The 11,206-nt window shown below is 37.9% G+C and overlaps 2 protein-coding genes across 2 annotated transcripts in view; one reads left to right on the plus strand and one right to left on the minus strand.

The window, feature by feature from the left end:
- The window catches only part of ATF7IP2 (activating transcription factor 7 interacting protein 2), a 38,718-nt gene that overhangs the window by 27,278 nt on the left and 234 nt on the right, over positions 1–11,206 (minus strand). The gene's annotated exons all lie outside the window — the stretch shown is intronic.
- Positions 9,947–11,206, plus strand: part of LOC105854264 (uncharacterized protein C11orf96 homolog) — a 109,314-nt gene continuing 108,054 nt past the window's right edge. The window contains exons 1-3 of the mRNA XM_012731658.1: positions 9,947–9,958; positions 10,850–10,970; positions 11,058–11,190. Coding sequence (XP_012587112.1) covers positions 9,947–9,958; positions 10,850–10,970; positions 11,058–11,190 — 266 coding nt within the window. The remainder of the gene's footprint in view (positions 9,959–10,849; positions 10,971–11,057; positions 11,191–11,206) is intronic.

The following is an 11,206-nucleotide window of genomic DNA, read 5'->3' on the forward strand; positions in this document are numbered from 1 at the left end:
CTTACAACTTTTAAACATCAGATAACTGAATTTTTTTCCTGTTCACTTTCTGGCTTAAGTTTTTTTTTTTTTAAAGAATTATTTATGCATATAGAACTGGGGTACAGGCCAGAGGTACAGGGATGGTGCAAGGATTCACCAGAGACAAAGTGGGGAGCAGAACAGGCAGATAGACAAAGTACACTGCTGAAGAGAGCAGCGGGCAGGGCAGGAGAGTTCTGCTGTGCCATGTGGATCACCTCTGGGGCAGGGATTGAACTCGCACCGAAGAAGCTGTGGTTAGCTAGCAGTGCTGAGTCCTAACCCATTGCACCACAAAGGAGGAACACTTGGCTTCTTAAGTTTTAATGACTGGCTTAGCTACTTACAAATTTCAGGTGCCAGGCAAGACAGACTACTCACAATACAATCACACCAACAGTGGTAATTACGTACATTCAAAACTGACTGCAAGTCATAAATCCACCACTCACAAAATGCCCGAATCTGTTCTACCACCAGGAGACGTAAAAGCAAAATCAAGATGAAGAGAAAACAATCTTTAGTAATTGCAGTTAAAATATTTTACTCTTGTAAATCTTAGAAGTAACATCCAAATATAAACACATTACTATGACCTATCACAAGGCCTTTGGAAAAGGCAAAGACTAGAGAAACATCCTGAAAGGATGGGGAGTAAATTCACATCTACATTTTGATGCATGCAACAGACAGGAATGTCAATTACAAAACATACTAAAAAATGTCTGGGCCACCAACTAATACAAATACTGCCAGTAACTTGCATTAACTTATGCATCCACCAAAACACACATTTTCTCCATCTTGAAATAATCTGTATCTTATATTTTGAATTTAAACTTCTATTGTCATAGTGTCATTATGTCATGTATTAATATTGTTTTCTGCAAGTAAGTTTACAAAAACTTGTTTTTGAATTCATTTTTCCAAAATTCATCAATGTGAATACATACAGCAGTAATTTATACATTTTTCATGGTATTATAATAATCCACTGGGTCAATATATACACCTTTAGTTATCTATAAAGGTAAATCATTCCAATTTTTGTTTTTGTTTTTCTAATGCTGCTACTGTGACCATTGTTGTTTCAAGGTGGTTGTCTAAGCATTTCTTGAATGGACTTGCTGGGTAGTGATAAAGTATACAAGTGTCTAACTTTTCAGGACAGTCAAGTTGTTTTCAAAAGCAACTGTAAATAATTTGCACCTCTATGGGCAGCAAAGTGTAAGTGTTACCATATATATATATATTTAAGATTTATTTATTTATTTATGCATACAGAACTGGGGTATAGGCCAGAGGTGCAGGAGTGGGTGAGAGAATTCACCAGAGACAGCAGGGAGCAGAACAGGTAGATCAATGAAGTACACTGCTGAGGGGAGCAGTGGGCGGGTCAGGAGAGGTCTGCCTCCCCATTTGGATCACCTCCAGGGTGGGAGGGGATTGAACTCATGCTGAAGTAGCTTTAGCTTCTTAGTGCTGTGTGCTTTAACCTGCTGAGCCACCAGGGAGGGCCTACCATATATTCTTGAGCCCAGAAGGATGTAAGACCTAATTTTTGCAAACTGACTTGCATAGAGATATATCTTATTTTGTCATTTCCCTAATTACTAGTACTTTTCATGTTTATTGGCTATACATGTTTCCTTGTCTGCAAAGATCCTGATTATTTCTTGTTCATTCTTGGATTCTTTTTCAATGTAGTGCAGAAAAATTGGTAATTATGAATACAAATTTTCTGTGAATGTTACAGATATCTTTCATTCTGTGACTTATCTTTACTCTTCCTAGTTTTAATATTTGCAAATTTCATTTTCTTTTTTTTCTTTTATGGCTAAAACTTAACCTCGTTTTGAAATGTACTTCCTATGGTTGAAATGTACTTCCTTACCCTATGGTAGTGTGAGATAGCAAGGCCTAATTGATGGTAATGAAGCCTTCTGATTTAGGTTATCCGAGGGTGTGAAGCTGCCTATCATTGATGTACAGAGATAAAAATATAACAGGACAAAGAATTGAGTGAATACATAATAGGGATGCCTGATCAGAATGAATGAATTAGTCTTGAGAAATATACACAACGTTAGAGAACTGGTCATAAAAGTGTACTATGTGGTACTTACAGTATGTGAGTTTGCAAACTCTGCAAAAGAAAGTTTAGGGGAAACAAGTAAAATTGCCAATAAAAGGCTGAAGGAAATAAATCACTGGTAAATCACTTCACTAAAATGCGAAGTAAAAGAATGGTTCAGTGAAGTTTTACTACTGGGAGAATATAAAACAATAGCCCAGTCTACCTTACCTGGGGGAATCCCTGGAATCACCAGAACTCCTCTCTTCACCTACCTTGAATCCTTTCAAACTGTCAAAATGTGTCATTTCACAAAAATTTTTGAATCATGATACTGTTCCACAGCACTAGATCGGAAACAAGTTTTAAAAATCTGTCTTTCATAATTTATAAATTCATATAAATTTTAATATAATTTAATCCAGTTACATTTATTGTAAATTAGTTTTCATTTGAAGTCTTAAAATTACATTTGGCTTTGTGTTTTCCAGTTTTTTTACACTTCGTAGTTATGCTTTACTTTTTATTTCCATATTACTTTAATATGGAATGTTATATTAAATATGTGAAATGTTCAGTTTTTTTTTTTAAGATTTATTTATTTATGCATACAGAACTGGGTATAGACTAGAGGTACAGGGGCAGTGAGAGGATTCACCAGAAACAGTGGGGAGAACAAGCAGATTGTGGAAGCACACTGCTGAGGGGAGCAGCAGCAGGCTGGTCAGGAGAGGTCTGCTGTGCCATGTGCTCCGGGGCAGGGATCGAACTCATGCTGAATTGGCTTTAGCTTATCAGTGCTGTGCTTTAACCTGCTGTGCCACTAGAGAGGGTCCAGCACACCCATTTTATTGTGAGTAAAATCATACATTGTCATTTTGATTTGCATTTTCTAAAGATATCACTTGTGTATCTTCCTTGAAAAAAAAACGGATTCACTTCAAAATTTGGTCATTTACCTTATTACTGACTTGGGAGTTCCTTACAAGGTACCTTCTAGACTTAAGTCCATTATATGACATCATATACAAACTTTTCCACACATTCTATGAGTTCAGTTTTGGGTGGCGTGCTCTGAAAAGGTGTTATTTTAAATTTTGATGTCATTAATTATTTGTGTGGTTGCATGTGCTTTTGGTATATGTAAGAAATCACTGTCAAATCCTAAGTTTAAGATTTGCCATGTTTAAAACTTTCATCATTTTAGCTCTTTAATTATATTTTGTATACATGAGGTAGGGTTTCATTTTTTCATGTGTATATGTAGTTTTCCCAGCACCATTTGAATGGGCCATTCCTTCCCCCACTTAATTTTGAATTATCTATAAATATAAGAGTTATTTCTGATTTTATATTTTATCCCAATAATATAGTGTTATTACACCAGTACCACACTTGTCTTGAATACTGTAGCAGTGTGGTTTACAAATTGTCCTCCAATTTTATTCTTCTAAGTTTATTTTGGCTACTTGAATTCTTTGAATATGTGTATAAACTTTCGATCACAAGGCAAATTCTGTAAGGAAGCTATACCTAAGATTTTAATAGGGATTGTGTTTAATCTATAAATTTGTGGACTAGTGCTACCTTAATTCTATCAAGTATTCTGACGAAGTAATATTTACTTAAATCCTTTCTTTCAATAGTGTTTTGTGCTTGTTCTAATGTAAGTTTGTAATTCTTTTTGATGCTATTGGAAATGAAACTATTTTGATTTTGTTTGTTCCCTGCAATTATATGGAAATTCAATAGAATTTTGTATGCTAATCTTATATTGTTGGCCTTGTTTTTGTGATAAATGACTTAGGATTTTTACATGCATACATACATGTGTGAGAGAATATCCATTAATATAGTTTTACTTCTTCCTTTCCAATCTTGCCAAATTATCCTCATGGGATCTTCCTGCTGTAACACAAAAATGGCAGTAGTGGACATCCTTGTTTTGCTCCTGATCTAGAGAGAAACCTTCAGCTTTTCACTAATAATGATGTAACAGTGGTGTTCCTCCAGACACTTTTTATTTGTTCAAGGACTCTTCTATTCACCCCTACTTTGTTTTTATCACGAAGGTACATTCAATATTGTCAGAAAGTGAATTTTCATGTTCTGCTACATGGTAACATGAGTTGTATACAGTATATTAACATGCTTTTGGATACAAAACCAATTTTACATTCCTGGGGTAAATAATACTTGCTCATGGCATATAATCCTTTTTCTATTTTGGATTCAACTTGCTAATATTTTGAAGATTTGTGCATCTTTATTCAAAAGAAAAATTGTTATGAAGCTTGTGATATTTTTGTGTAATTTTCGCATGACAATACTGGCATTATATAATGGTTTGGGAAATGTACCTTCTCCTAGTTCTTGCAAGAATTTAGAAAGAACTGGTATCTTAAATGTTGGACAGAATGAAACAATAGTCATCTTATATTCTAGTTCAATTACTAAAAAACATTTAGATTTCCTTTTTTCTTGGATCCATTTTATCAATTGTGTATTTTATCCATTTTATCAATTGTGTATTTTTCAGGAATTTGTGTATTTCATTTACTGATTGAAGTACAAGTGAACTTTCCCATAGTGTTCTTTTGTAATCATCCTAACATCTGGTAGGCTAGGAGTAATGCTCCTTTATCCATTCTTGATTTCATCATGTTAAGTTTTTTCATGGTCAGTCAAGATATGTTTGTCATCTTTTTTGCCTATTTAAAAAAAACACCCTTTTGTTTTTTTTTCTTTCTTGATTTCTGCTTTTTTACAACCTTCATTCTACTGAATTCTACTCTTTGTTTTAAAGTGAAATGTTAGAGTACTGACTTGAGATTTTTTTTTTTAAAGATTTATTTATTTGTGCATACAGAACTGGGGTACAGGCCAGAGGCTCAGGGGCGGCGAGAGGCTTCACTAGAGACAGAGTGGGGAGCAGAACAGGCAGATCGACGAAGTACACTGCTGAGGGGAGCAGTGGGCGGGTCAGGAGAGGTCTGCCACGCCATGTGGTCACCTCCGGGGCAGGCGGGAATCGAACTCATGCGGAAGCGACTTTAGATTCTCAGTGCTGGGCTTCAACCCGCTGCGCCACCAGGGAGGGCCGAGATCTTTTTTAAACAGGTACTGATTGCTATGATTTTTAAAAGAACTTTTAACTGTACCACAAAATTTTGGTATGTTGTGTCCTCACTTTCTTGCATCTTATTCTAATTTCCCTTGAAATTCCTCCTTTGCTCCATTGGTTATTTAGAAGTATGATGGTTTATTTCCACATAGCTATGAATTTCTTTTCCTTTTTTGGCTTTGAAATCTATTTGCATTCTACTGTGGTCAGAGAATGTACTTTCTGTAACTTAAGTCCTTCTAAATTTGTCAAGTTTGGCATAAGTGCCATATTCATGTGGGAGCCCAGCACCAGTAGCAGGTCAGTCTTCCAGGTCAAAGGTGTGGGCATGGAGTAGATCTTGGCCTCCATACTCTTGAGACCATGCCACTTCTTGATGTGCTGGAAGTTCTGTGGGGGTGCATATATTGCAGCTTAGCACTGTGCCTATCGGGCGCCTCCAGAAGCCCAGATCCATCTGCTCCTGAGGGTCATACTCAGGGGTAAATAGTCCCTGACTGACTGGAGAGCCATTTTGAAGACAATTCATAATGTTGTTCACAAGATTGACACATCCCTGAATGTAACACTGGACTTCCTGAAAGGAGAATAGAGGACAGACTCTGACAGTACAAGTGCTGTGATGGATCTAAGCCTTTCCCATGTTATGGTTATAAACCTCCCATACTATTGAGTGAACTTGGCTCTCTACTGTCTGATGCTAATCTTAACATTGTCATTCATTCCTTCCTAGACAACATGCTACTGACATGACAGGTACCACACAACTTGTAGCAAAAACAAGAATGACTGTGACAAGAATTTCTAATACTGCCTCTCCAAGACTTGAGAAATGTGCAGAAAACACTAGAATGGCTCAGTATGTTCAGGGTAAAACAACAGTGGAGGGTTTGTTTGATAGTGTTTTACTAGTAATGTTATATGTATACAACATAATGTGCTATTTGCTGCTTGGTTCAATGACATCTTTGGTTTAAACATTACTCAAGTCTTCTGCAGTTCCTCCATAGTATGTATGAAGGTACTTATTTATAAGTCTCAAATTTACTTCACTTTGATTTTTGTCAACATTTGTTTTTACATAGTTTGATGTTATGAGGAACATGTTTATAACTGTTAGATCTTTGAGTGGCTGATCCTTTTATTTAAAAATCTCCTTACATGCCATTTTTTTTCAGTCTTTAATTTGAAAACAGTATAGCAAATCTTGTCTCCTTATGGTGGCTATTTGTACAATGTATCTTTTCCAATCCTTACTTTAAACTTAGTTGCCCTTCAAACTAGACTTTGTCTCATATAGACAGCCTATAGCTGGATACTGTGTTTTTCTCCCTCCATTTTGGTAGTCTACATTGCATTATTTAACCCATACACATTTGACACTATGGATGACTTGGCTGTATCTGCTACTTTGTTTTATATTTGTGAGACTTTCTGTTCTATTCTTTTATTACACTATTTTTTTAATACTTGATTAGAGGCATCATTCTAAAGTTTAATTTTTCTGTTATTTAGAAATAATTAGTGCTTTACTGATCACATTTCCAACTAATTCATTAAGTTCACTTAAATTAATTCCTTCACTATCAATGTAGACATTTTTCTTACTAGTCCTTATTTTTTTTGACTTACTGAATTAGTATGAGATGAAGGGATATGCTCTTAGGTACCTTTTGTGCACTGATAATTTTGGACAGGCTGTGAGATGTCATGCACAAGTATGTGTAATTTGTTTAACATATACTCTATCGGATCACCCTTTTATACCTTTCAAAGATATTGTCACAAATGTATTCAATTTTATCATATGCCATTTCCTATCTATAAACATGTGTTACATAATGACATTATGGCCAAGACAGACCACAGGTTAACATTTTTAAATTCACTTTTTGAAGCCTTGGTTCCACCTAATTTCAACTCTATCATTGTGACTTGAGGATTAGACTATAATTTTCTTCTGCAAAGTCAACCAAATTGTCAAATACTTTCAAAGTGCTTTCCCCCCCCCCCTCAGTCATTAATCCACAAGTATACAGAAGTCTTAAATTTCTGAGTATATAGAAGTCTTAAATTTCTGGGACCTCAAGTAGTAAAAAACATTGGGAGCAATTTTGAAGGTGCCATCCATTATCCAAAGTGAAGCATGCACTAAATTTCGTTACATTTAGTGGTAAATATATGAATCCATCTTCCTTGCTAGTCAGATTTCTGGTCAAGAACAGTTTACCATTTATGTGTTTTGTAACATCGGAGAAGACTTATTAGCAAGTGTCTTTGGTTTGCAAATGAATCCTCCTTTAAAAACATGTTTCTTAGAGAATTTTTTTATAAAACTTGTAATTTTCACCTTTGGAGCCTGTGACTTTTGAGACTTTTATATTTTGGAGATCTTGATCTTTTGTAATTTCAGCATCTGGGACTAAGGCTGGCATCAATTCACAATCTTCTGGCTATTAAAACAAGAATGTTGGAACTGTCCCACTATGATCCTGGATTTGGGCAATTTTATTTTCTCTCTTACACAGTTTGAAGCTCAAAGCTCATAGTGCATTCTGATTGTTTCTCTATTCCTGGTGATGGAGCAGTTTTGTCCATTATGAAAGAATATCTGTAGTAATGCTTCTTATTGTGATAGTACCATAATACACAAATACACAAAATGTTAATTCTCACTATAATTTTAAAGAATCCACCAAACTGAATTTTTTCCTATTTTAACTTTTCTCAAGAGTTAAAAACAGTAAATTATTTTAAAAACAGTAAATTACTTGCTATATAACTTATTCAAGGAAATAATGGAGTTTTGTATTTTCAGGTTATTATGAAGGAAATCCTGCATTGCAAGTACAAATTAGTTAAGACAGACTTTAATGAGTACATAGTGATTAACAAATTTCTACCAGATGACAATCTCATAAGAATCAATCCTTACTACTTGTGTGGTCAATTTCCTCACAGCATCAGTAAGATCTGAATGCTTGAATTTTGCTTTCCTGATAAAAATGCAATCAATGGAGTTGTAATGAAGCAGCATAAGATTCTCATGAGAAAAACTGGTTGCTTATCAGCACTCCTTAATCTTAATGCCTAGGCAAGCACTTTTTATAAATTTCAACTTTTTATGATCTTGGCATTTTAAAATATGTTCATACTGATAATTCATGACTTACAAATTTTCATCACTGTCTAAAATTTCTCAATGTAATTGTATTACAGGAGTTAGCTCTTTACATTTCACATATTTTTATGTTTTATTTAACATACTTATGTTAGGTAAATATTTCTATATAACCAGCTATAGTATCATGATTGCATTATCTTGATTTTTACTAAACTATTATGTAATTTCCCACACATAGCTCCATCTTTCCTGTTTTCAAAGTCACAACTTTTAACTATTTTCCCTTACTTTTCATCCCTTCTAGTCATGTTTAAAGATAATCTCTTCAAAAAAACCACCTCTCAAGATCACTACTTGCACTGAATTTCCTATTACAAATTTGTTTTGTAGTCAATTTTGAGAGCAGAATGTTCCTTATTTTTATATCCTCCATAAGATATCTTTTAAAAGAGGCTATTAAAAATATTCAACTTACAAAAATGACCTTGGGAAAGCCACCCACAGTTTTCTTAAACAGTATTAGAACAGGCCTCAGCAACTTTTGCAATAGCTATTTCAAGTCAGCACTAACAGTAGAGCCTCAGAGATGGTCTACTGGAACCATGTTTAGTAAATACATATAGAGCCTCTGAAAATCATGAAGAGAGGTCTCTCTGGCAGCACAGGGTTAAGGTTTCAGTGCTATTAGTCTGTCACCAGCCATTGTGGACATGAGTTTGCTCCCCAGGCAGGGAGTTGACCCACATGGCACAAATGACCTCTCTTGACTCACCTAGTGTCCCCTCATCAGTGTATTTTACTAGATCCCCCTGGTCTGCTCCTTACTCTGTCTCTGATGAATCCTCTCATCCTTGCACCTCTGGCCTACATCCCAGTTTTTGTATGCACAAGTAAAAAATCTTTAAAAGTCATGTATACATTTATTAAGACCTGTATATAATATTCTTTATAACTCCAGAAATGTAATCAGGAAACGCAAATCATAGTCATCTCCTGACTACAATCTTTCTGTCCTACTCAGACTGGCAGAGTAGCAATTAGGCACCTGAGATTATAGTAATGAGCCTCAAAATATTTGTCCAGTTTTGAGCTTTGAGAGTATTAAAATGAGACAGACTGAGGTAAGATATGGTATGGCTCTTTGTAGTTTAATCTCAGTGGGAATGTTATAACAATTATCCATCATAATTTGATTACATCAAACGAAATTTCTCTATTTATACCCATTATAAAAGAACTACATGATATGCACAGGCAAACATGCAGGTTATGCAATTAAAAAAAATTTATTTATACATACAGAGCTGGGGTACAGGCCAAAGGTGCAGGGGCGGTGAGAGGATTCAACAGAGAGTGGGGAGCAGAACAGGCAGACTGACTAACTGCTAAGGGGAGCAGCTAGCAGACAAGAGAGGTCTGCCGCACCACGTGGTCAACTCCTGGCGGGGATCAAACTCATGCTGAAGTGGCTTCAGTTTCTTAGTGCTGTGCTTAACCCGCTGCGCCACCAGGGAGGGCCAATGCAGTATTTTTAATGCCAGAGTTCAAGATATTATGCAGCAAGAAAAAAATACACTGGAACTGAAAGCTGAGGTGGAGTGCAATGGTCAATAAGGTAAGCGGAGCAGAAAATTGGAGATGCACTTAGATATACCAGTTCTTGCAAGTCATTTCCAATGAGTTTGTTCGTTTCAACCGAAGCAGAGATCAACCTCCAGGTGTGGGCTGGTACAAGTGCTGGCGAAGACTTAGGTATATTAACCTGACTACCGTGGGATTCACAACAACATACCGAAGGAAAAGCTATAAAGTCAACACATGAATTCTGTGCGATGTCTTTCGTTGAGGGGCTTTGGTTTGTTTGCATCTTCCACCCTTCCCTGTGATATAATCCTTATCTTGAATGCGTTTCCCCAAGTATTCTGTCGTCGATCGCTAGCGCGAAATACCGTCCACCCATCTCACTGAGAGTCAGGAAGTCACAATCTGTGCCAGTCATGTCGAGGTGGGTGTCACTGAACGCTGATCTTTTACTTCTAACGAGGTTTTCGGACCGGCTCTTTTGCCCTAGCTCTCGACCACAGGCAGGTCTTCGGTGGGCCAAACCGTCTTGCGACCAAGCCGGCACCACGCACCGGCTCACAGGCCTTCGATTTCCTCTTCCACACAGTGACCCAAAGACGCGGGTTCCAGGTGCACAAGGTTTCAGTCAGAAATAAAGCCAACTCAGGATCACTTCCTCTGGCCTGGACACATCCTTCAACTGGCCCCAGCTGGGTCCCTGAGTTGGGGAGCCGCGGGGAGAAGGGGCTGGTCGGCCTTGGTAGTGTTTAAACTGAACAGGCAACTTCTCTGTCACAGAACTTCCGTCACTGCTCCCAGCATCCTTCTCGCGGCCAGCTTCACAGGTGGCATCACAGGGCGGCACTCCGGCTTCCTTCACGTGAAGCACGCACTTGGCAGAACTTGCTAGGACCCTGATGTCCTGGTGACTCCGTTATAACAGTCCCGTCGCTCGGGTCGCCTCCCCGCCGGGAGTGAAATCCAGTCAGTGATCCTGTTGAGGCACCAGTTTTCTTCTGGCAACCGCGACAAAAGCCACCCCGGGGAACCGGGCGCCAACACGGGTGAGTGAGGCTGCGGACTACATTTCCTCCGCTGACTGGAAAGTAGTCCGGTCCAGCCGCCCGCGGCTGTTCACTTGCCGCCACCAGACCCCGGGACAGCTCCCACCAAGCCCCGACTGCCATGCCGAGCCTCCGGGGCGCGGCCCTCCTCACCCGCCCCCCGCCCCGAGAGCGGCTGCAGCCGCCTCAGGTCGCCCCTGGCCGGCGTCTTCGCGGCCAGGTCGGAGACCCAGCGC

The sequence above is a fragment of the Condylura cristata genome, unplaced genomic scaffold (assembly GCF_000260355.1).
Source record: "Condylura cristata isolate star-nosed mole 26May11 unplaced genomic scaffold, ConCri1.0 scaffold00032, whole genome shotgun sequence".
In the NCBI taxonomy this organism is placed as follows: domain Eukaryota; kingdom Metazoa; phylum Chordata; class Mammalia; order Eulipotyphla; family Talpidae; genus Condylura; species Condylura cristata.